The sequence below is a fragment of the Glandiceps talaboti genome, chromosome 1 (assembly GCF_964340395.1).
Source record: "Glandiceps talaboti chromosome 1, keGlaTala1.1, whole genome shotgun sequence".
In the NCBI taxonomy this organism is placed as follows: domain Eukaryota; kingdom Metazoa; phylum Hemichordata; class Enteropneusta; family Spengelidae; genus Glandiceps; species Glandiceps talaboti.
Window position 1 is genome coordinate 2,425,761 of NC_135549.1, and position 26,740 is coordinate 2,452,500.

The 26,740-nt window shown below is 34.7% G+C and overlaps 1 protein-coding gene across 1 annotated transcript in view; it reads left to right on the forward strand.

The window, feature by feature from the left end:
* Positions 1-26,740, forward strand: part of LOC144443206 (leucine-rich repeat serine/threonine-protein kinase 2-like) — a 61,816-nt gene that overhangs the window by 27,951 nt on the left and 7,125 nt on the right. Inside the window, exons 33-63 of the mRNA XM_078132606.1 lie at positions 206-357; positions 1,025-1,151; positions 1,582-1,693; positions 1,985-2,059; positions 2,377-2,487; positions 2,859-2,954; positions 3,490-3,632; positions 4,594-4,714; positions 5,162-5,291; positions 5,966-6,125; positions 6,586-6,640; positions 6,979-7,113; positions 7,468-7,626; positions 7,882-7,970; positions 8,398-8,501; positions 9,986-10,086; positions 13,074-13,139; positions 13,714-13,796; positions 14,156-14,283; positions 15,017-15,117; positions 15,351-15,424; positions 15,919-15,982; positions 17,165-17,230; positions 17,776-17,937; positions 18,365-18,463; positions 18,861-18,989; positions 19,113-19,220; positions 19,394-19,498; positions 20,035-20,136; positions 20,542-20,649; positions 21,401-21,594. Coding sequence (XP_077988732.1) covers positions 206-357; positions 1,025-1,151; positions 1,582-1,693; positions 1,985-2,059; positions 2,377-2,487; positions 2,859-2,954; positions 3,490-3,632; positions 4,594-4,714; positions 5,162-5,291; positions 5,966-6,125; positions 6,586-6,640; positions 6,979-7,113; positions 7,468-7,626; positions 7,882-7,970; positions 8,398-8,501; positions 9,986-10,086; positions 13,074-13,139; positions 13,714-13,796; positions 14,156-14,283; positions 15,017-15,117; positions 15,351-15,424; positions 15,919-15,982; positions 17,165-17,230; positions 17,776-17,937; positions 18,365-18,463; positions 18,861-18,989; positions 19,113-19,220; positions 19,394-19,498; positions 20,035-20,136; positions 20,542-20,649; positions 21,401-21,594 — 3,459 coding nt within the window. The remainder of the gene's footprint in view (positions 1-205; positions 358-1,024; positions 1,152-1,581; positions 1,694-1,984; positions 2,060-2,376; positions 2,488-2,858; positions 2,955-3,489; positions 3,633-4,593; positions 4,715-5,161; positions 5,292-5,965; positions 6,126-6,585; positions 6,641-6,978; positions 7,114-7,467; positions 7,627-7,881; positions 7,971-8,397; positions 8,502-9,985; positions 10,087-13,073; positions 13,140-13,713; positions 13,797-14,155; positions 14,284-15,016; positions 15,118-15,350; positions 15,425-15,918; positions 15,983-17,164; positions 17,231-17,775; positions 17,938-18,364; positions 18,464-18,860; positions 18,990-19,112; positions 19,221-19,393; positions 19,499-20,034; positions 20,137-20,541; positions 20,650-21,400; positions 21,595-26,740) is intronic.

Below are 26,740 nucleotides of genomic sequence, written 5' to 3' on the forward strand. Positions count from 1 at the left end.
AAAAGAGGAGCCAAGAGTGCTTCAGGTAGTAAACAAGTTTTTAGCGGCCAATTTTTTACATCATCAAATGTCAAATTTGCCATCAAAGGGGAAAAATTGATGAAAATGTGTGTACAGAAGTTAAGGTAAACAAAATGACTGTCCTGAATAATAGGAAAGAAAAGTATGTGGTTTTAATTCATAAATCATATGTTAATCTCTCCAGGAATAGATTAGAAAAACTGTCAGCCAGACCACTAGTACTACGCCGACTAAAGAATCTCAACTTGTCACGTAATCGTCTACAAACTATACCTGATGACTTTCTGTCAAGTCTTGTTGCCCTGGACACCATCATTCTCAGTAACAATCAGCTAGGTAAGTGATAATTTGGCAAATTCAGCATCTTACTCTGCTCCATCCCATCCTAGTCTTGTTGCCCTGGACACCATCGTTATCGGTAACAATCAACTAGGTATGTCATCTTGTGTATTTTCAGTATCTTCTCCATCTCATCCAACCCAAGTCAGAGACAGAATGGGGTGTTGGGAGTACTCTCCAACCCAAGTCAGAGACAGAATGGGTGTCGGGAGTATGTACTCTCCAAAATTCATTTTAGGGTTAATATATGTAGGCCAGATTCAAAAACACCCACTCATCTGTATAAGATGTTTTTGGAACACACAGAGGTTTGGGATTTTCTTGGCCATTGGTGGCGCTATACATGTACTATACTGTGACAGCACTTGATATTACACAAGAACAATCACCTAACAGGCTAACTTCATAAATGCCTTGCTAGACTTCTAGCAGATGTCATCCAGTTTTAATACTGTACTTGAGTGTGTTAAGTTTTAACTTTTACTTAGAATTTGGAGATAACTGTAGAGCATGACAAGGATAATCATGTTTGTCTACCCAATCTATAGGGAATCTTTTAGAGAGAAAATTGGATCCATAGTTAGGGATTTTTTGAGAGAATATCTAATTTGGCAAGCAATGTAGTCCTTGCAGCACTGATTATTTCTTTGTGTTTCCTCAATAGAAACTTTGCCAGAAGAAGCTGCCAGTAAGTTAAACCAGCTGACAACCGTCAAGTTATCTCATAACTGCCTAGCAGAGAACACCAAAGAACCATTCTATATTCCTAAATTCTTACTTCAGTTACCAAGGTAATGAGAAATATTAAAATCTGTCAACACAGAACAAGAGTGATTCAAATAATGCATATCTTCTATATTGTGCTTCCCCAGAATTAGTATTATATGGAAATATTGGTCTACACATGGTTACAATTATTACCTCCTGGCACAGACCTATAGTGGTACATACCTTTATACTTCCTCAACTCCCTTGGGAGCATGCAATGTCATTAAAAACACAATCCTTAATATACTATTCTATGTCCTTCCAAGGCCATATTTGAACTGTTGTATTCTTCAAGTCTGTTATATATTATCTTTTGCAATATAGATCCTGTATTTTATGTTGAATATTCACTTATAAACATTAAAAGATTGTATTTTTTAATGTGAAAGATGAAATTCTAAAATATACCTTCAATGTAAATAAAGGTGTGTGTTTCTTTTTTTCTTTGTCCAGTCTGCGCAGTGTTGATTTGTGCAGTAATGATCTTGTAGGAATACCGCCACCTATTCAATGGAAAACACAGAGTCTCAGGGAATTGCTGATATCACACAATAAAATAAAAAAGGTACGTCGTAGAAAACTTTAAGCAAACGTCAAATTCAGCATGAAATATGATTTCTCGTCCAATAAATTATTACAAAATTCATCATATACATGACAGAAGTGAGCATAAACGTTCTTTTCTTGATATTTATAAAATCTAGTATCAACTAGAGAGGTGAGTTTAGTACTTGTGCAAGGCATTATACAAAGTATACAAATGTATATCACCAAACATAGTGAGCTGACCAACTGCAGTGCTTCATTCACACAAAAAAACAGTGGTTGAAATTTGTGAATTGTGTGTCATTTTCAGGTGAATTTCAATGAAGGAATCAAACAGTGGATGTTTTTGGAAAGACTTACTGTTAGTCATAACAGGTTACAAGAGGTAGGTGTAACAATTGGTACTCTTTGCACAGTAAAGTTAGAAACTAGAATGTCCAAAGAAATCTTTACAACTAAATTTATGTACAAATTTGGTATTATTATCATATATTTACTTGCATGATGTGTGTATCTTGTTATACAGATTCACTAAAACATGACATGAGTTCTCTAACTGATTTATAAAAAAAATGACTAAATTTAGTAAATTATAGATTACAAAATCAACATTACTTGAATAATTTGCATATTATATACAATCATGTACTATGTTGTTTGACCATACTATTAACATAGACTTATTTATTTACTTAATATCAGGTGCCTAAGGAGTTTGGTCAGTTGACCTCCTTAACTTCTTTAGATTTTAGCCACAACAAAGCTATCAGTACGATTCCAGATGAACTGGGCAAACTTCAGAAACTTTGGGAAGTAAGTAAGCCATCATATATGCATGATTTCAGTGCTATTTTTGAAGTTTCAAGTTGGACTTATTTTGAATGTATCAAGTCATAGGGAAAGCACATTTTGATGGAACTGTAGAATTTATAACACTTTCAACAGTGGACCGTCTTAAATTTTTTAATGATATTGAGTATTACAAAAATTATGAAGAAGACCAATGTACTGGGTAAATTTGATGATGACAATTCTATTCAAAGTAAAACAATATTGAATTATGACAGATACTGTAGACTATTATGTGATGATGGGAATTTGATGAGGTGCATGTGTGTCTGTTTTGTAAACATTTGTTTTCATCAACTTTGACTAACTGTTGTTTTCCCCCTCCATTTTGCTAGTTACCGTTGGATGGTCTGAAACTTGACCTTGATCCTGTGCTTCTCAAAGGAAGAACTAAAGATATTATTGGTTTTCTGAATGAAAAACTCAAAAAGGTAAAAAAAAAACATGTTAAATACTTCCGACTACAAATCACTCTATTAGCATCATTCTTCTAAATTATCATAATTCTGAGATCTGACACCATTGTCTTGAAGGCCCAGGTCCAATTAGGATTGACATTCATGTGTTAAACACAGCTATCTGACACTGTGAGCTATAGAAAAAGTTGGTCCAGAATGAAAGAATGATCGTATGTAATTTATATGGCGCCATTCATAAGGTGACACGAATGCAAAACCTGCAATTGCACCCCTGAACTATAAGTTCTGATGTCATCACCCCAAGTTCTGACACCATCACCCCAAGTTCTGACACATCACCCCAAGTTCTGAGATCATAGATTTAAATTCTTACATTGTTGCCCCAAGATCTGACATCATTGCCCTGAGACCAAGAGGCAATCTTCAAAATATAACTGCTTGTGTGAAATATAATAGCTAACTAACTCAAAATTACTGTCGGTCTCTGAGGAGGAAAATCAAAACTTGTCAAGCATTGTCACTAACAGTCCAATTTCTATCTATCCAGGCTGTTCCTCACTACAGAATTAAACTGATGTTAGTTGGATTTGGTGCGAGAGGAAAGTCAACATTGCTGAGATCACTACAGAGAATCAAACCTGTGTCTGATGTTAACATAGCTACAGTTGGTGTTGAAGTCAAAGAGTGGAAGTAAGACAACTTGTGTTGTACATCTACATTGTGATGATTTAATATAGCAAGTTATAACATTATTCTTCAGATCATTTTTCTTGTTGAATATACATTTAGATATCATTTTCCAATATTGTTCTTAGTGAAACTGAGGAAAATATGAGTAATGATAAACAACCCAGTTGGCCTTTTGTCTAAGGACTCATTGTGACATAACCATCATGTCACGAGAATTTTCTGACTGAATGAAAAAAAAAATCGTATTGAGAATGATATGATTATACTTGTGCAGATGTGATTTAAGAAAAATTCAGAAAGTAATAGCTATTCAAAATGTTTTGATTCATGTTTTGAGTACCTCAGAACCAGTGATGTAGCTTTGCATTGTAGAACAGCCAGGTTATAAATCCTGTATTTCTGTTCAAATGTGTTGTAATCTAGAGCTGGGTTGAAATCTGTCTGCCTGAATTTGTAGTAGACACTGTGTTGGCTATGTGATGTTCAGCAAATACCATTCACTTTGATTTCCACCCTCTTATAGACATTTCATTAAACAAACATTTAACGTGATTGGAAGGGGTTGGGTGTCTAGGTTAGTGGTATCCAGTGGTGAAGGTAAACACAAACACCCATTTTGTTGTCGTTATTACCTTCCATAAGGAAGTGTAGTGTTATGCTTCTTTTGTTTGTTTGTGTGTGTATGGTGTGTGTGTGCATGTATGTGTGTGTGTGTGTGTGTGTGTGTGCATGTATGTGTGTGTGCATGTGTGTGTGTGCATGCATGTGTGTATATGTGTGTATGCATGTATGTGTGTGTGTGTGCATGCGTGTGTGTGTGCATGCGTGTGTGTATATGTGTGTATGTATGTGTGTGTATGTTTATGTGTGTGTGTGTGTGTGTGTGTGTGTGTGTATGTGTGTGTGAGACCTATGTTGTTGTCTTTATTATATTCTTGTTTCTTGTTTCCTATCGTTGTAGAATACCTGTCAGGAGAGGTAGTAAAAAAGTGCAATATTGTCTAAGTACATGGGACTTTGCTGGACAAGAAGATTTCTACAGTACTCATCCAATATTTCTCTCACAGAGAGCCCTCTATCTGGTAAGACATGTTTTCTTTTGTTTTTATGTCAGCTTACGTCAGGTGGTTGTGTGCAGTCTGTATAATTGTGACCATTTAATAATTATGTTGTAAACTCATGTGATAGAATAATTGTTTGTCTAAATGTGCAACATTTTCAAATTATGTCCACTTTGAGAAAGAAAGCCAAAACGTGTCGTCAAAACTATGGGCAGTACGCAAAATGAATATTAATGATTCACCAATCACAAGACTGTCAACAGTCTAACCAACCACTTGCCTTTAGACCATCCACACTAGGTAGATTAAATATGCCATGTCTCTGCTGTTTCAAATTCCTTTTTTTTTTGGTTCACAATTTCTCCATTATTTCCAATCTTTCAGTTTTCATAGCATGTTACCACTATTAATTATTACTTTACAACATTAGAGATACTTATTGCACGCAATACTATGTTTGTGTTATAGGTTGTATATGATGTAAGTAGGGGTCCTGAAGAAGTACAAACTTTGAGGCCTTGGTTGTTGACAATTCATGCCAGATCACCACATAGTCCTGTTATAGTGGTTGGTACTCACAAAGACAAAGTACCCAAAGGTAGGACAAATTATTTACCACCAACTTAGACTGTCGACAGTCGCTCGCACCTTTTTTCCAGCGTTTTATCTAAACTCCGATCCGGTGCAACACTAGTCTAATCGCATACTGATATCGAGGGGCAAAGGCCCGAGCAGTCACTCAGGCCTTCGGCCCTTGATCACTCGGGCCATCGACCCTCGATATCAGTTTGCGATTAGACTAGTGTTGCGCCGGATCGGAGTTTAGATAAAAACGTAGGGAAAAAAAGGCACGAGCAACTGTCGACAGTCTACCACCAACTGTGTAGAGTAATGTATGTTCTTGGTCTGACATGTGTGTTACAATGGCCACAATAGCTGTTACAGTAGCTTTTCACTATTGTTTGTTATTTTTGACTCTAGCAAACTTTTACTGGACATAAACAAACTGTGTACTAGTCATGGTAGTCCTGTTTACACTGGCTTGACATCCATGTGTAAATATTATGACTACACAGTTTAGACCATGTAGTCATTTGTCAACAAATTGTACAGTTGTGGGAAGCAGACAAGTTTGATCACAAGGCCAGTACACATTCTTCATCAAGTGCAACAACATATTTATAAGTAAAAAAAATTAGAACAAAAAACAAAAACAATTGTTGTTTACTGGGCCACACACCTATATGAGTGTCTGTTCTATTGTTTTCACAGAGAGGAAAGAGATGTTCATTCGTGACATGAGAGACAGGGTCAGTAACCTGTGTTCTTCTCCAGGATTCCCAGAAATCAAAGGTTACATTGAAGTGTGCGGTACTCATGAAAACCCTAGTGTTGAAGCATTAAGGAGACTAATCATAGATGTCATTGATGGGTATGTACTTTAATTGGCACAGCCATAGAGTGGTCTTAGGGGTTAACTGATTATACAGTAGATGTCATTGATGGGTATGTACTTTAATTGGCACAGCCATAGACTCAGTGGTCTTAGGGGTTAACTGATTATACAGTAGATGTCATTGATGGGTATGTACTTTAAATGACACAGCCATAGAGTGATCTTAGGGATGAACTGATTATACAGTAGATGTCATTGATGGGTATGTACTTTAAATGGCACAGCCAAAGAGTATTGATAATGATGACATTGAAATTGTTGTATGTCAAATATGGTCAAAAGAAAATTTGAGGGAGGTTAATTTTTTTTTTTTAAATGTAAAGGAAATAAATCATCTGAATTATCATTTAAGTCTGTTAGAAATTATTCACATTATTTAAAATTTATGAATATTTTGGTAATGATGTTGCTCTTCTCTGTGCTAATTTCTCATCAGGTTCAAGGTCAAAGGTCAATCAATCATGGGTCAGATGATTCCTCATAGTTACGTGGTATGTGTTTTCTTATAATACTGTCTTTGTTTTTTAAGTGAAATTATCAAATGTGCCAAGTGTTATTAATGCAATTCAAGCCTTTCATTTTCCCTGTACGTAACAAGTTCCACTTGTAAATGCTTGCATGTCGCTGATTGTAAATTATTTTGGCAGTCGGATTTCATATTGTCAGCATTCAGATGAAAGAGATAATGAAAGTTTAATAGACAGAAAGACATAAACTGTCATATATTTTATTTACAGAATGAGGCATGCTTTGTTTGTCAGGGAATCTAAATAACTGATTTGTCATTTTGTCATTCAAAGTTCAAATTCCTTTTTTTCCCCTCTTCCAGAAACTAGGGGATCTAATCAGTGAAGAAGCCAGAAGATTGGCCTCACTTTCACAATCACCTATCATCAAACATAGAAAATTACTCAAACTTGTCAAAGATTGTGGTTTACAGCTTGATGAAGATGAGTTGTCACATGTAAGTAATTATCTTTGTCAACTCAGAGGAAATATTACTAGTAGTTGCCCCTAGTATTCAATTTAACTTTTGTTCCAAACACAACTTGAAAATTTTACTTGAAATTTTTGACTGCACACTTCAGTCTTTGTGAACAGATTGACCCACTATTCAGTACACATGACCTTATGGACATGGTTTACCAACACAGATGAATTTCCATTTGAAGTAGTTATCCCTCTAGGCCATAAATCCAGATGAAATGATTACTAGGTTCGACAGGGAGGGAATGGACAGGAAGAGAAAGGAATAAAGAGAATATAGTACTGGTAGTTGTCATAGAATAATTCTACGTGTATCATTTTTTCTTGTCAGGCAATACGGTTCTTACATGAATCTGGTGTGGTGTTACACTACGATGACCCAGCATTGCAGTTAAAAGATCTGTACTTTGTTGACCCAGAGTGGCTATGTAAAATGATGGCACAGATTGTTACTGTCAGAGAAATCAATCCATTCATTAACAGTCAAGGGGTAGGTATTTTGTTGTGTCTATGCAATATGACAAACTGTTCAGCTCTAAATTACAAATATATAAATGATACATATGAGTTTATAAATGTTAATTTTGTTGTAAATTGTGTACTGAGATCTGTTTGTACATTACTTCATACGTAGGTATACTACCAGGTTATAATGAAAAAATCCCAGAAATAACTAAGAAAGTAAATGATTTAGACATTGTTGAGATAACTAGTCAAAGTGTAATTGTAAATTTATTTGATACAGGTCATGAAGAAAGCTGATATCAAGATCTTATTCAGTGGAGGTGATTTTCCACCATCTCTCATACCACAGTACACAAGACTTTTACAGAAGTGAGTTTTCTATACATTAAAGTGTGTGTGTGTGTGTGTGTGTGTGTGTGTGTGTGTGTGTGTGTCTGTCTGTCTGTCTGTCTGTCTGTCTGTCTGTGTTTGTCTGGTCTGTCTGTCTGTCTGTGTCTGTAGGTGTGTGTCTCTGTGTGAATGCTGTATTTCTGTCTGTCTGTCTGTCTGTCTGTCTGTCAGTCTCTGTCTGTCTGTCTGTCTCATTTGTTCTTCTACTAGTTAATTATCACAAGTACTGTATTACGATAACAAGGTAAGAAATACTTGGTGATAATGATTTGGATAGTTAATATAACCTTGAATGAAAAGGGAGAATAACTAACATCAGTATTAAAATAGAATACAAGTCAACATAACTCGTGACTTTTTCCAAATATGAATTTGACAAGAATATATGTTATTTGTTTCCTTTCAGATTTGAAATTGCCTTGCCAAAGAATGAAGAAGAGTTGTTGATACCATGTAAGATGCCACCACAAAGACCTACCAAGATTCAACTACCTGCCCTAACAGATCTAGGTAATATTACAGAGACATTGAGTCTTGAGTAAATGCAATGTAATAGTATACTCCAAAATACCATGTATTGTGCAAGATACAGGAGTTAGGAAAATAATTTTTGACTATAAGTTATCTACAAGACCAGGTTTGTTTTGCAATACCAGAATACTTTTAAAACTATTGTTGTTGCATGTGGCAAAAATGGTAGATTACTCAACTGAGTAATAGCAGTGCTGTGGTTATTTGGATTTGTAATAACTCAGTTATTACAGTCTGTAATCAAGATAGTGTAAACACTGAATGAGATTAAATATATGCCATTGGGTATTTGAGAAAAACTTGCTATCAGAAACACGCATGGTATATCTTATAGGTATCGTACTATATACTCACATTTCTAGGTCTGATCCATAGACATTATGACATGCCATATATACTCACATTTCTAGGTCTAATCCATAGACGATATTACATGCCATATATACTCACATTTCTAGGTCTGATCCATAGACATTATGACATGCCATATATACTCACATTTCTAGGTCTGATCCATAGACATTATGACATGCCATATATACTCACATTTCTAGGTCTGATCCATAGACGGTATAGTCTTGCTGCTAGACGTTCGGGCTTTCTTTCGATGCTATAACTATAAGCGAACGAAGTTCGCATGTGAGGGCCTGCCCGAACAGTCTAGCGAATGTCATTTTCAGACCGGACATTCCATTGAGATTACGATAAGCGGTGGGTTGGGCCATATATGCATATATATACTTTAATATATTCAATCTCTGCATGCAGGTGTTGACAAACACATTTATGTCATTACTATGTCTTATCAGTTTATGGTAATTGTGTTTGATGAGTGTGTAGACGTTGTCATTCACACATTTTAGTTAACGCATTGGTGGTTATTTTTACAAGCCCCTCCTTAAGATGAATATGCATGAAAATTTAGCTATTGTCCTCTGTTTGTGCTTGTCGCTAATACGGTTCTCTGATTGGCAGTTATTTATATCCTGATGACATTCGCTAGACCTCGGATGTTCCATCCTCGATAGCGTTGTTCGGCTGTGTGTCGTATTTTATCGGAAGAACATCCGAGGGCTAGCTGATAGACTATAGACGGTATGACATGTCATATATACTCACATTTCTAGGTCTGATCCATAGACGATATGACATGCCATATATACTCACATTTCTAGGTCTGATCCATAGACGGTATGACATGCCATATATACTCACATTTCTAGGTCTGATCCATAGACGGTATGACATGCCATATATACTCACATTTCTAGGTCTGATCCATAGACGGTATGACATGCCATATATACTCACATTTCTAGGTCTGATCCATAGACATTATGACATGCCATATATACTCACATTTCTAGGTCTGATCCATAGACATTATGACATGCCATATATACTCACATTTCTAGGTCTGATCCATAGACATTATGACATGCCATATATACTCACATTTCTAGGTCTGATCCATAGACGGTATGACATGCCATACATTCCAATTGGATTCTGGTCCAGGTTGATTTCAAGACTCATGTTGTTTTCACAGAATATGATTGCAGAGGTAGGTTGCTATGACAACACTTAGAGCACATGGCACCACATTTCGTACCAAAGATAATATAAATTCCCACTTCATTTAAATCTAATAGATATTTCTAAATGTTTTAATTTCATTTATTCTAACATTAATTGCAAGCAAATGGAAGGTATAAATTTAAAAGGTATCATGTAATTTTATGGGAAAATAAAAATACATCTCCCTGCCATCACTTAATATGGAAATATTTTAAAAATCACAAAGTCCTTGTTAAGACACCTACAATTTTATATATATGACAATGAAATGATGGAATATTATACAATATCAAAATATTAAAGTTGAAAATTATTTTCACTGATTCTTCTATGAATCCATTTTGAATTATATGTTTATTATTATAACTTGTTATATTTTGATTGCGAGAATAAGGAAATAGTTTATTTCATTATTACGAAGACTTTTTTAATCAGCTTACTACTTACAGTAGAATGTCTCTTGTGGATTTATTTCCCTTAAAATCAAACTCATTAAAATCTCTCCAAACTTACTTGTCTGAAAGCTTTGTTCCGTAGGGTCCTTTTGATATAGTAAAAGAAATTCTGAGTTCATCGTCTTGTTTGCAAGGAAATTGACTTGTGACTACCTTTTATTTTCCCATTAAAGTTAAAATAGTTCTCTGTCTGGCTGTTTCCCAGAAAACAAGAAAGTGAACTCCCAAATTCCTTTGATTATTTCAAAAAGGACCAGGGGCAAGCTTTCATGTAGCAAAGTGTGTGGAAATTTGGGCAGATTACTGCAGAGGCATATTCTACATTAAATTTGCCATATGGATGATGATTGAGTATTTATTTACGATTTTTAATTTATAAAACAATTTTATCATGGCTTCCTACTTGGAAATTCAATGTGAAATAACTTTGACCAAGTCTATATTGGTAACTCAATAAATTGCAAAAAGCTATAAAAAAAATTAGGTAAAAGGTTTATTATCATACGTACAATGACAACCATTTTACGCAATGTCATTTATTAATCTTTTGCAATTTATTGAGTTACAAACAAAGACTTGGCATGTGTTGTTTCATATTGATGATAAAACTTTTTATGAATTAAAAATCCAAAATAGATATCTTTTCCTCATCCATATGGCAACTTTAACAAAAGGAAAATAAAGGGAATAATACATTATAAAGTGTTTATAAAAGTAATTATTTTGCATTCACTGCATAATCTTTTATACACTTTTAATAGTCGGAAGAACAGCTACGACTTTTTCTGAGAAAAGTCGTCTCAAAATGGCGTGCACTGGGTAATACTGATCAGCATATGCACAAAGAGCACAAGGTATTTTAAGACGCAAATAAGTTAACAAAAGTGGAAAATAATCAAAGTTATGCTAATAATAATTAAGTTTCATTTGTATGAAATCTAAATATGGATAACAGTAATGGAGATGGAATATAATTTATGGATATCATATTTTATCATTTGTAATGTCATCACTTAGTAGTAATGAAGCATTTTAAAAGTATTTGAAAAAATATATACTACTCTGGCAATAACTGTCTCGGTTTACTTAGATAGACACGAACTAAAACTATTATTGTGACATTGGTTTAATTGTACTCACAGTAGGGTGGCATTTCTGATAACTTCAATGATCTTGTAGTGTATATTTTTGGGATTTCCAATGTTTATACTAACTTGATCACAGGGTTATTAGATTTGCACAACAGAGGAACCACTATCACCCACTTCCTATGTAATCTACCATATTGAAGAACAATAGTTTTAGTTTGTGTCTATCTTTAAGAGTAAACCAAGACCTCACTTGCCAGAGTAGTAATATACTGCTAATAGAAATTTTTGTAATTTTGTAAATAAACTTTCAATTGTAAACATTTCAAGTTCATTTTCACCTCTGTCAATGACTGGGTGGTTAACTTGGTAAGTATTCTCTCCACTCAGCCTACAAACTTGATACTACATGTATTAATCTCAGTCTTTTGTGTTTATATCTGCACTTATTCACTGTGAGGACAAATCAGCATAAAAGTAACACATTTCCTTATACAGCCAACTAGGTCACATTTGGGTAACTTGACACAATCAACATAAGATATGAATCATGTGACTTAATCAACCAATCAGCTTTTTCCTCACAGATAATACTAAAAACAAAATACATGTACCAAGTTTGCAGACTGAGTGAAAGTGAATGCTTACCAAGTTAACCATCCAGCCATCCATGGAGGCTAAGTTAATTGTAATTAAGGAAAGCTCCATCATATTTGCAAAGTTGTTTTTATTCATAATATGTAACATCAGATACATAAATACATAACTTTATGTTACAAAATGGTACAAGCTCAACTTGCGCATAATTTGCTTCTGTATTAGAAAAAGCATAAATGACATGACAAGACAGAAATGTATCCAAAATCAAATTTAAAACCCACCAACCCGGTACATATAAACAGACTGTATCATACAACCCACCAACCTGGTACATATAAACAGAATATACCTTGCAACCCACCAACCCGGTACATATAAACAGAGTGTAGCATGCAAATGTATCAATACTACTGATGATACCATTCATTTGTTTTTGTGTGGGAGTCATTTTCAATTTATTCATACACCTAATAAATAATTTGCCATTAAAGGGCCAGTTTGAATTAGGATTTTGGGTCTGAAAACAGTTGTCTGGCAGGGCTATAGAAAAATTTGGTCCAAAACAAAAGAATGAGGTTCTCCAATGATAAGATAACACTAATACTAAAACATGAGATTGATTTTTTGGCCTTTAAATGAATTTGTTGAAATATAGCTAGAAACATTCCCGTGATTCTGTACATAATTTGTCATCCAGTTTTTAGAATTTCTATAGTACCAGTATCCCCTTATATGAAGTCTATTACAGATGTTAGCACACAGTGTACCAGTAATGATATTTTGATGTCTACTACATTCCTAACCACTTTTTTCTGCCATTATCATCCTAGGTGGAAGCCCATGCCAATCCACATGTAGAGTACTGGAAAGAAGGGATATATGTCTGCTGGTCAGAGGTAATTGTAGAATTTTACTGAACAAACAAATATAGCATGTTTAGATTACCCAGAACTTTCAGATAGATGTCCACTTAGAAAAATGCTGTATTATGATACCGTAAGAACCCGAGTGCATAATTGCCAGTTCAAGCCATTTGTTGCTTGAAAGTTAAGATTTTATTGAACCATAATCAAGACCCAGTCAACCCAGCTGTATAAAAGGGGACCTGGAAGGAGAGCAGTTGCTATTTGAAGAATATCATTCTATGCTGTTGTAGAGGCTGTAATGGATTGTGTTGACAAAGTTACTACAAAGACCTTGTGTCATTATAGATCTGTTCTGGGGTAATACTTGGCTAGTGTTATGGCGATGTCATTCATTGTGACAGTGGACAGACACTTTAAAATGTGTACCATTATTATCCTAACATGTTGTAGAAATGGAATCTCTCCAACTAAATTTTCCATCAAAAAGTTTGATAAATCAGTGAATTGTAAATTTGCAGTAAATGGACAACCAACATGACGTGTGTCAAAGGTTACAATAATCATGCTATAATTCTGACTATATTAATTTTCTCTCCCTACACAGCAAGCATTCTTCCTGGTAGAGCCATTGTCTAGTAAACCTGATACTCTTGAAATTACTACACCATGTACAAAGTTTGGTATGAGGTAAGTAAGGATATGTTTCATTTGTACTGATAGCTTTAAGACTGTACTTTTACAACTTCTACAGAGAAATTCCCTCATTACATATTGTGTACATTTGTGGTTAACATGATCATAATTTCATTATAATATATTGTCCACTCTTTTATGTCATCCATAAGGCCACTGACAGATTAGGATTAAGCTTTGATTATAGAAATTAGTTGTCCATCAGAGCTGTAGAAAAAATTGATTCTGAAGAAAAGACTGATCCTAAGTAATCCTCGTTGCTCTACTAATTTAGTAATCCAGGACTGTGAGACTCAAACATGAGGCTTTAACTTTTAAGTCATGTTATATGGATTGGGATATTATCATTTCAGATTGCTTGGTCAAGTGGTGGATCATATTGATGTTCTCATTGAAGAATGGTTTCCAGGTTTGTGTGAAATTGATCCAATGTTGGGAAGAATTCCTGTACAAAGATTGGTACCGTGTCCACTATGTCAAGGTAAGAGTTTTTTGAGTCAGTAACCACGGTTACATTGCGATCATGTTTAAGGTAATGGTTTAAGTCACCAATTTGTTCACAAGGCATGAGTTTTAATTAGGTGGGGGGGTGGGGGGGGGGGGGTTAGTGGTATCAGGCAAGGGGTAAACCATCACAAGTTGCAGGATGGTACCACAGTGTGTGTAAGGGTGGGCATACAAGGTTTGGTTACTAAAATAAATTATCAGAACAAAGCCCAACATGGGTCTACATGTAGAAACTTGGAAAGGGATCAAATGTCAATTCAGATAATGTTTTCCAGAACACTTTAAAGAATTTTTATTTGTCAATATTTCTCCATTGACTTGTACAGTATATAGTCACCAGGCATATTTTATTGAAATCTTTCACATTCTTAAAGAATTTTCATATTTAGAAAAAAAAATGAGTGAATGTATTTATGTATATGAAATAGAAGAAATCATATTTTACTGTTGTTATTATTATCAATGTAATGTTACAATGATAAAATGAAACAATAACTAACTCTTGTAAATACGGTAAGTATAAATTCAGAAATTTAGGCAAAAGAAAGTAGGCACAGATAATTATTACATTTTGTACAATCTCAATACCAGCCATCCAATACAGCATGAGTGCACAAATATAGGGTATTATCACTGCAAACATCAGTTTCCATGGCAACTTCATGTATATAAATTAGTTCTTTACCATTTTGTCATTTCCATTGCAGGTTCTCACGAATACACACTGGAAATGTTGGTGGAACAGTCAGACATCAATGACATTATTATGTGTCCTAAGACAAAAGAGAACATACCATTGTATAACTTAGTAAGTGTTACATTATTGAAGTCAGTTGGTCTATACTGTATTATGGTTTGATTTTTTATAACCTAACTCTTATGTTGTGTACCTCAATTTAGTTGTGGTCTTAGATGTTTCTGAAAGTTTTGCAATATTTTAAATCACTCCAGGACACTGAAGAATCAAACAATTACGTATTATTCTTGTGCATTCAGTTCAAATTTGTTGTACTATTTAGTGTTGTTTTGTCGTTACCATAGGCACCAGATGTGGTATTAGGAGACTTAGAAGATCGTTTTCAACTGTCGTATGAAGACTTTGACTTTTCAGAGAGGTAAACAGGATTTTAGTGTTTATGAATAATACTAACACCTTCTAATATCTTTTGCCATTATAAAGGGCACTGTTAATTTGTTTCCAATTAATGCACTCAGTAACATTTCTAGCCAGGGGTCAATGACCTAATCAAGAGGAGAGTTAGTCTTGTAGTAAATCCTCGGATCTGTGTTTTGAGGATTGCCGAATAAAGCTGAAAGGTGATAACATTACTGCTGTCGGGTTAGTGCCCTCACAGGCAACCTTTGGTCACTTTTAAAGTAAGCAGAACAGCCCCAGGGGTCTAGCAGCTAGACTAGAAATAGACTATATTGTAGTCCTATTGACATGACTAAAAATCTGATCCCTTGACTGTCATATTTGTTGTAAAAATCCACTATTCGTACAAAATCCATATACTTACCAAACATGACATTGCCTCATCCAACTCTGCTGTAGACAAAAAGCAGTGAAAGTTGTTTTGTAAACTTCTGCCTTTGTTTATTTTAATAGTAGTGAGAATCTGCTAGGAGATGGTAGTTATGGATCAGTGTACAGAGCAACATACAGAGACCAGGTAACTATCCAAATTGCACACAAGCTTCTCTAACCAAAATAGTCTTAGCTTTCATAATTATGGGGAGAGAGAAAACCTGTTTTTGTGTTTCTTGGAAACATAATAAATTGATTTACTGTTTCTAATAAGGTGGAACTTAAACAAAATGGTACATCAGTATGTTACGTAAGATAATACCATATATTCAAGACTAGATATCATCACCTCAGTGTTAAGTGTCTTCTCTATGTAAACTGATGTCAATATTAAACATACCACCACATGTAAAACATTCTCCAGAATTCATGTATTATAAAATGAACTTCTAAATGTACATCATCAAAAATAGAAATAAGGCAAATTCATTAATTCTATAATCCAGGTGAATTTCCTGTCAAGAACCCAAGGGAAATAAGAAAGTGCAAAATCAATCCAACATTCCTGTCAGGAATCTCAGAAAGAAAACTTTATGCAAAGTATACTTAAGTTACTAAGGGTTCTAATCTATCAAGTGTTGTGGTTCTCATTTCAAGTTGAATTTGTGAGTCTGAAAATTTGTCCTAGTGGCAGGAGTAAAGTCTATCATGTATCATTCTGGTACCAATATATAGTGTATTATCTGATCTGTTTATACATGATATCTGAAATCTGTTATTTTGTTATACATATCTGAAATCTGTTATTTTGTTATACATGATAATGATATCTGTTATTTTGTTATACATGATATCTGAAATCTGTTATTTTGTTATATATATCTGAAATCTGTTATTTTGTTATACATGATATCTGAAATCTGTTATTTTGTTATACATGATATCTGAAATCTGTTATTTTGTTATACATGATAATGATATCTGTTATTTTGTTATACATGATATCTGAAATCTGTTATTTTGTTATATATATCTGAAATCTGTTATTTTGTTATACATGATATCTGAAATCTGTTATTTTGTTATACATGATATCTGAAATCTGTTATTTTGTTATACATGATATCTGAAATCTGTTATTTTGTTATATATATCTGAAATCTGTTATTTTGTTATACATGATATCTGAAATCTGTTATTTTGTTATACATGATATCTGAAATCTGTTATTTTGTTATACATGATATCTGAAATCTGTTATTTTGTTATATATATCTGAAATCTGTTATTTTGTTATACATGATATCTGAAATCTGTTATTTTGTAGCCTGTTGCAGTCAAAGTGTTCAGCAAGATAGGAGATATTCACCCACACTGGATGCTTAGACAAGAAGTAAGTCATACTTTACTAACTCTTTGCTATTTTTTCCTAACTTTTTTACATTACATTTTTGTCTGTTGATTTTGAAAAATGGACCCCAAACCTTTACTGTACAAACAGTTCAATCCTTCTAATTAGCTAAAGTATTTATCTTCTTATCATTCATGGTACTGTGTACACTGGCTTGATGTCCATGTGTAAACAAAACAAAGAAATTGTCTGGAACGATTAATCATTTGTCAATATATTAAATTTGTTGATACTGATAGTGTTGGATAGCAATAGTGAACGGTAACTTTCACACTTAATCACATATATTTCAACATATACAACAACTTCTGTATACTGTAAGTATAAGTAAAAATATACTCATGACCAAAGTGGTTTGCGACTTCTTATCACCAACTCAAAGTAGCAAGGCCCCTTAGGTCACTTATTGTTTCTTTGGCTAAATGTAGAAAAATATTGGGGAATAATACCTGTCAACAAAATAATTGAATATTGTTGTGACTTTACTATCTAACAATATTGACTTGTTTTTAATCACTCATCTAAAGGTGACAGTGTTGAGGAAACTACGTCATCTTAGTTTGATATCTATGACTGGTGTGGGATTACGTCCTAGAGTACTGGTAATGGAGTTAGCACCACTTGGTACACTCAGTTCAATACTTGATAGACCTTTGAGTAGAGGACTGCAACATAGAATAGCTGTACAGGTGAGATAATAGACCTTTCAAATGAATAGTGCCCTCTATCAGTAGAGTCAGTTGCTGACAGGTGTGTAGTCTCCAGAGCTTTCTAATGAAAGGGCCTAAAGGTCGATACTAGATACAACTTTCAGAAAGGACTGCAACATTAGGTGAGACAATAGACCCTTGTAATGAAAAGTTTAGAGCCATCTACCAGTACATTTTGATACTAGTCAAACCTTTTGCTCTGTAGAATAGCTGTACAGGTGGTGCAATAGACCTTTTGAATAAACAGAGCCATCTATCAGAGTAATACATGTAGAAGTGTGAAGGTCTACATAAATTAGAAACCTTTCTACAATGTATAGTTCTTTATTCACTACACTGTCGTGATATATATGTTTTGGGGTTTGCTACAAATGAAAGAATATCTTTATTGTTGGATTTTCTACAGGTTGCTGAGGGTTTGATGTTTCTACACCAGCATAGAATTATTTACAGAGACCTTAAACCAGACAATGTATTGATCTTCTCTCTAAACCTTGGTGTTTTGGTAAGTGTAGACAATATAGTTCAGTATGAAATTACATGCAAGGCTTTGATGCTGTACAGTAAATCAGCAAGGCGGAAACTGTAACTGGAGCATTTTTTGTTACATATCATTACATGCATTTGATGTCGTACAGCTTGGAATTGTTATGAATCACCATGTTCATGATAACATTGAAATTAACAGTACAAAATTGAAATGATGACTACGACGACGATGATGACGACGACGACGGCCATGACAACGACGACGACGACGACGACGACGACGACGACGACGACGACGACGACGACGACGACGACGACGACGGACGACGACGTTGATGACATCAAAATTGAAAACAACATTATAATGGAAATTGAAATTCACATAATAAAATCATCCACTTTTCATCAAACAGGTGAATGCTAAGATATCAGACTATGGTATATCCAGGTTTGCTACACCTCTAGGACTTACAGCACCAGAGGGTACACCTGGATACAGAGCTCCAGAAGTTGCCAAGGGAGACGTCATCTATGGCAACAAGGTGAGATGACAGTTACAACCCATAATTCCCAAGTGAAGTGGTTTCTCTGTCACAATAGAATTTGTAAGATAAATTAAAAACAATGTCATCATTATAATATTGTATTTCATCATTATTATCTAGGTGGATGTCTATTCATTTGGTATTCTTCTCTATGAGATGGTAACTGGTGGTAAGAAACCTTTTGAGGAATTGGCATTCAGAAATGAACTGGATGATGCTGTCATGAAGGTAGGAATCATTGCCTGTACTTAATAGATATGATCTCAAATTTTCATCATGCTTGATTCTTGTATTGGTTAAATGGCAATATGTTCACCTATTTTTGTGAACATGGAATCATATACCAAAAAGGAAAATCTTCTTTGATTTTGATTTTGTAATATTTTTGTTTACTCTTACAGGGTAGATTGTTACCCCCCATAGCTGTAGGTGGTCCTGTCCAGTGGCCTGATGTACAAGATTTGATCAATCATTGTGTGGAACAGGTACCAGAAGAAAGACCCACAGTAAGTCTCATATTGTTGACTCTCTTAAACATTTCTTGAAAAATTCACGATTTATACAGAAGTCAATTATTCTTTTCTGCTTACAGCTAAGTACGTGCCTCAGATATCAAAATGTTAAAATTTAATGTTACTTTGTTTGACAAAGCTGAAATCCATTGTCGGTTAAAATCAATGGTCATCATACAAATTTATGAAATAGAGGACAAAGTGATATCAAAATTAAGTCATTTTACAATCCAACATGGCCACCATCCAATATGGCCACCACTATCCAATATGGCCGCCAAATACTGTATTAACTCTACAGGAAAATCAAAGACTATGGATTTCCTTCATACAAATCAATTCAGAAGTAAATAGCTTTTGAAATCTTTTCACTTGAAGCTGGAAGAACACACACTACTTTAATTTTGATGAATATAAGTTTATCTTTTATTTTCACCTTGAGATGAGACACTTTTAGCCAATAATGACATTTGATAACAGCTTGTGTTGTGAGTACTATGTGATGTTTATCGTAGTCTGTACTTTTTTAGTCAGAAGAAGTGGTAAAACGTCTGAACTCAGCTGAGTTGTTATGTTTGAAGAGAGACTACTCCGTGTTTAAATGTGTATCAGCGGAATCCATTGCAATTAGGGTAAGGTGATTCCATTGATGTATTTAGATAATTAGACAACATAATTTCATGTAATACAACCTATTTAAATATATAATTCATAAAACTGTGTCCCATTTTATCGTATCAGACAATCTGTTCTTTGCAAACAAAATACTCAAACAAAATGCATGCTGTTTGTTTGCATGGCTGCATTATAATCAAAACCTGAAGACTCACTGGCTAGATTGACACAAAATTTGATTCACAGATATTGAGTATGGGTCTGAGTATTTTTTGTTGCAATCTATGTATATTAATTAGTGTAATTTGCATATTCACTTGATTTCACTATGTAATCAGAATTATTGCAGGTTTTGAAATGAAATTTGTATATCATGAATTGAGGTGTTTACTTAATTTATTCATAATATTCACTTTGTATAGACCTTTGTTTCAAATGGAGAAGAGAAAATAGAATTATGGTTAGGAGGAGGAGACAGTACAACTGGTATGCTGTCATGGATAAATATGGCAAATGAATCTGCTGTGGAGGTAGGTATAACACTTTCAGTCTTTCAAAAACCATTTTTGATCAAAAGAATGAAACGAAAAAATTTACTGACTTGATCGGTCTAATATTTAGTTGGATGTTCTTAGGAGTGTCTAGATAATAGAATGTCTTGGATTATGCAAATTAGGTAAAAATAATTGGAATTTTTGGTTTAAAAGTATATAGACTCAAAAATGTTGAGCTGATCAGTCTGATATTTTATTGGATGTCTAGGTGAAAATTTATTTGGTGTAAGATCTGAATTTTGATATGCAAATTATTGTGATTTGGAGTGAAAAAAAATGTAAACTCAAAAACTGCTGAGATTGTGATTTCGGGACATAGAACTAATCGAGGTGAGCTGATTTGGGAAATATACAGTTTTTGTTTTGATTGACAATACCATTTTTGGTAAAAAGGCTGTAAGAAAATACTTGTGGCATTCTTGGTATTTCTTAAATCAGACTGTCACAACTGGGTGTTACATTTATAAGATTAAAACATCCCCTCCAATTACGTACTTTTGGTAAATCTAAATATTTTACACAGGTTAGGGTCATATCTTTACTCATCACACTTAACATTACTAACCAGTACATGTACTACCGGTAGTGATCATACAGTGCCAGCAATAAAAGTGTAGCCTGGTTTTATTGTCTACAACTACATTGCCAGCACTGTAACATGATATATTTAGGATACCAAGTAAAAGTGTCTTGATATGGCATCCTGTACACATTTTATCAATTACAGGGTATGATATTGAAATCAGACGACCAAGAGGCAAGTGAAAGTCGTGTTTCTAGTGTGATCTGTCTAGGGGCCAGCTTTGTGATTGTTGGTACAGAGAGTGGTCGTATATGGGTGGTTGATGCCTGGAAACGTTCTTGTAAACATCAGCTGCAAAGATTAGGAGATGCTGTACTGTGTCTACAATACCACAAAGGGTAAGTTTAATAGTCCAATACAGACAGAGGTATAGGAATAGGTCCTGTGTATCAGTGTCTGTGTCTGTGTCTATGTCTGCGTCTGTCTGTCTGTGTGTGTGTGTGTGTGTGTGTGTGTGTGTGTGTGTGTGCTCATGTTTGCATCTGTTTATGCATACTTGCATGCATGGATATTTGTGTGTGTGCACATGTGCAGCAGCATGCATGTATGTATGTGTGTTCATGTCTGCATGTGCCACATGCATGCACATTGTGTGTGTGTGTGTGTGTGTGTGTGTGTGTGTGTGTGTGTGTGTGTGTGTGTGTGTGTGTGTGTGTGTGTGTGTGTGTTAATTTTGTGTGCATTCAAATTCAACTTTGGATGTGTCAACTATGTTATCCAGGTAGCCTTGTACCTGACTTATTTCTTTATGAATGGAGTAAATCCCTTAGACCCATTTCATCAACTGGAACTGGAGCAGCCCCAAATATATTCATACATATATATAGTTAAGCCAGTGTGAAAGGTAGTCCTGATTGTGATCGACTTAAACCACCTGCTCTCATCAATACTAATCTAGCTTGACTCTGGGCCAGCTGAAAACTGTTCACAACTGTTCAGCTTATAGACCAGCAGCTTGAAGTGTGCTGTGTATGAACCCCCTAATAAATCAAAAGACATATTGACAAACATCTACACCTTGTGTAAACTGAATTCGTCAAACTATTTTTGGGTTTTTTTTGTCATATATTTCATGTCAGTCATTTGATAAATTGTGCATTGTTCAAGTAACAACCATGGCCCATGCTTCATTCACTATTGACCAACTTCCTATCAATCAAAGAAACAAGTCCACTTCATTTTTCTTACTTTATATTTTGAATCTATCTATGAGAAATTTGAATTCATACTATAAGTAAACTTTGTAGACCAGGACTAACATGTAAAGTAAACAATTCAATTTGATCATTTTGAATCTATCTATGAGAAATTTGAATTCAGTTATCAGTAGTTTTGTTATCAATACAAACATGTTCATGCTGATGTTTATTTATCATGCAGTCCAAGTGTTTACTATCAATATTTCAATGACTGATATATTTCCTTATTCTATACTGACTATGTGCAGTCTACATGACATACTGTACAGTCAGTCTGTTAATAATCAGAATTTTTAACAAACGATTTTAACTCAGATCTATTTTACCCAAGTGAATTTACTACTCAGTAAGAATGCCTAGTTCAAGTTTACCATATTATAATAATAATAATAATAATTTATTCTCAAATTAATGATAATAATACATAGCAGTTTTTTATATACATTGTACTGTAGAGAAAAAGACTGAAAAATAGTTGGTCAAGCAACTAATCGAGTTCAGCCTCGTTATAATATTTATATTATTTTTTTACAAAATCAGTTATTTGACGTGTTCCTATTTTAAACGCAGTTCATGAAAAACACACTGAGTAAGAAAAATGAAAACAAAAACACAGCGAAAGAAAGAAACGCATACAAAAGTATAAATCCAATACACCAACAGAATATATACATATACATAGTGATCAATGTAAAGTAACCAATACAGTAACCAATAGCAGTATTTCTTTTCCTCTAACAACACCATTTACTTATAATCTACAACTTGCAATACACATTTCCCAAATAAAGTGATTTCACTGTGTGCCACAATTCTGTAGAGCATATATGTTATTGTGACTAGCAAAGTTTCTTTCTGACTTCTGTTTTGGTTTTTTTTGGTGTATTTACGTTTGTGATTTGTAATTTGAACATTTTTTTGGGTTAGTTGATATAAATATATTTTCAATATCCTCTTTCTGTTTGGTCACTGCATTTTAATTGATAATAATTAGAAACATATAACTTGATATAAAGATGAGTTTGTAGTACAAGTATAAGTATCAGTCTTTATTGTTTGTTTATTAATTAATGAGTACATGTACTTTTGGCCACTGGCCCACTGTACAGTCTTGAAAAAGAAAAAAACAAGATGTCATCTAAGGTAAGTTATTAGTCCAACTACAGTGATATGGTATGATAAACTTTTCAACACATATGGACTTGAGTATGGCATAACTTGAGTTTGAATAAAAGGACAAGTCCAAGTCTGGTTAAAACTTCTGCTTTATTTGAATCCCAACGTTTCGACTGTACACAGACAGTCTTTTTTGAAGGGCTAAAAAACAACAAAAGTGTGAAGTAAGAAATAAGAATACAGAAAATGAACAAAAGGCTAAAAATGAATCCAATGAACTTTGTAAATATAAAAACTTAAATGGTAAGAGACTAGAACAGTAAAAATGGTCTACCGGTACCTATGAAAAACTGGAGAGCAGGTAAAGTGAAGTCATATAAAAGTCTCCCTAAGTTCATCAAAAAGGAAGGTGAGGCTCTCTAGCTTTATTGATAGCTTGATATAAAGTCAATACATATATCATTATTTGACAGTGATGCTTTGTCACAAATATGATATTTTTACTGCCAGTCTATGGTGTTTGCCTGACATATGATACTTATACAATTATATATAAATAAAGTTCAGATACTGTCACCAACAGTTGTCAACCTCAGGTCGACATGGCTACAGCAGCTCCATTCTTCCACGGAAATACAGAAGACCTTCTGGTCTGTGCTATCTGTTGTGGCAAGTACAAGAAACCCAAACTTCTACCCTGTAAACATACATTTTGTGAAGAGTGTTTAGTTGAGCGTGTTGGAACAAGGAAGGAAGTCATCTGTCCCCTGTGTAGTGCCTCTTATCTTTTACCCTCTGGTGGAGTGTCAGAGCTAAAAGACAACTCATTTATGGTTGACTTTATGGTTGAAGTTCAAGGAAGATATGAACCTGCAGGAAAGAGTAACACAAACTGTGAAGGATGTGAACAAAATATCTGCACACACTGGTGTCAAGAATGTCAACAAGTCTTCTGTTCTCCCTGTATCGATATTCATCAAACTATTGTGTCTTCTCGGTCACATCAGAGTCTAGCCATTAAAGAATACCAAGCTTCAAAGTCCACCAAGTCTGAGTCACCTGTTCACTGTACAGTTCACCATGACAACCAAGTCAAATATTTCTGTGACACCTGCCAAGTGCTGGTATGTCTGGAGTGCATTGTTATGGTCCATCAACAACATGTCCACCAAGAGTTAGAAGAGGCAGCAGATAGATACAAGAAACAACTTCAAGGCTTGCTTTACAAACTGAAAATAAAGGAGGAAGCTGACAGTCATAAAATAGAAATGGTTCAGCAGGCATGCAAGAAATTCAGAAAGCGCCACCTTCAAGACAAGGACAAGATAAAAGCTAAGGCAGGAGAAATCATCATGGAATCTAGATGTGGTGATAGAGAAGTGGCCAGACGATATGAGTTTGAACTGAAGCAAATGGAAATTAAGTTTAATGAATTCAAAGTAAAGCATTGCAGGATAAAGAAATATGCACAAAAACTAATTCAATGTTGTTCATCTGCTGAATTCTTGTCCAGTGTCAAGGCCATAATGGACGACATAGGGAATATACTGCTACCAGACATAAAACCAGAAGCACCAAAGCCACAACAGCTTGGATCCAAACCACACATTCCCAGGTCTGGCATATCTGATGACAACAATCCACTTTACACACCACCAGGACGTCCAATGGTACTTCAACGCCAGCCACAATCTGCTGACACAGTGAAACCAGATGTGATGCTCAGAACAATGCCCTCACTACCATCCAAAACAAGACAAGAACGGGTCTTATCCCTGTACACACCTGAAAGAAATGTTGATCTGTCCAAATGCAGCATTGAGAATGTGACATGTGAACTCCTCAATGGTAGACCAATGAATTTGATAATCAAGATGAAAGATACTAATGGAAGACAAATAATTACTCCGAAAGTGAAAGCAGTTTTGATGAAACCAACTGGATCATTGGTATTCCTGCCAACATCAATCTTGAAAGATGGCACTCAGAGTGTAACTGTAACCAGTAATATGGATGGCCAGCATAGAGTCACTTTGACATTTGAAGATCATCACATACCTGGTTCACCTTTTGAAATCTCTGTCATCAGTGGGTTAGTGAAAACCATAGGAGGGAAGGAGGGTAGGCAGATGGGTCAGTTCAAACAACCAAATAGGCTAGCTATTAATAAACACCGGAATATCATCATAAATGACAGGGGTAATCACCGGCTTCAAATTTTAGACAGGCATGGTAGTGTCAGGAGAGAAATGAATCTTAGTATAGATGGGAAGTTCACACCCCGTGATATAGCAGTGTCTGATGATGATGTATGTTTCTGTATAGATGCAAAGTATTCAGCCATTGCAGTGATAGATGAAAATGGAAAGCTTATCAGATGGATCGGAAGCAATCATTTATCACATGTTTGTTCCATTGCCATAAGTCCCATGGATGGCACAGTGTATGTCTCATCTAGACATGGTTTGTTTTTATATTACATAAAGAGATTTACACAAGATGGGAAATTTCTTAAGTCCTTCCCTTGTCACTCTCTGGGTGCTAGGCACTCCATAATGATTGATTCACAAGGTGACCTTTTCATAACCGATAAATATAACCATTGTATTAAAGTTTATGATGCTGAGGTTAATTTGAAGTATTCATTTGGCCCAGGCATTTTGAATTATCCCAAAGGCATTAGCCTCAGTTTGAGAGGGTACATGTACATCACTGATGAAAGTAGACTTCAAAAGTTTGATAAGGATGGCAAATATATTTGCCGCATAGATGGGAAACCCCATCAACTCCGCAACCCAAAGGGTGTCGTTGTCATTGAAGATGATGGGCCTGTGAAAATATTTGTGGCAGATTCCAAGAATAATTGTGTAAGGATGTATGTAGATTGAATGTGGTGCAAAATAGCATGACTGCACATGTACACAAAGAGTGTAGCTCATGTATGCACATCTACACAATGCATTTACAGTTGATACATATTGAAATATACTTTACTAGTATAATGCACATTCATGATGCATAACATAAACCAGCCAATATCAAAGACATAAACAATTAGTTCATGGTATGTACAGGAAATTGTATTGAACTCATAGTTTTATAGAAGTCTAAAAACATACAAAAAAATAAAAAATAAAAAAATAGTAGAGGAAAGACTGGTTGATGTGAT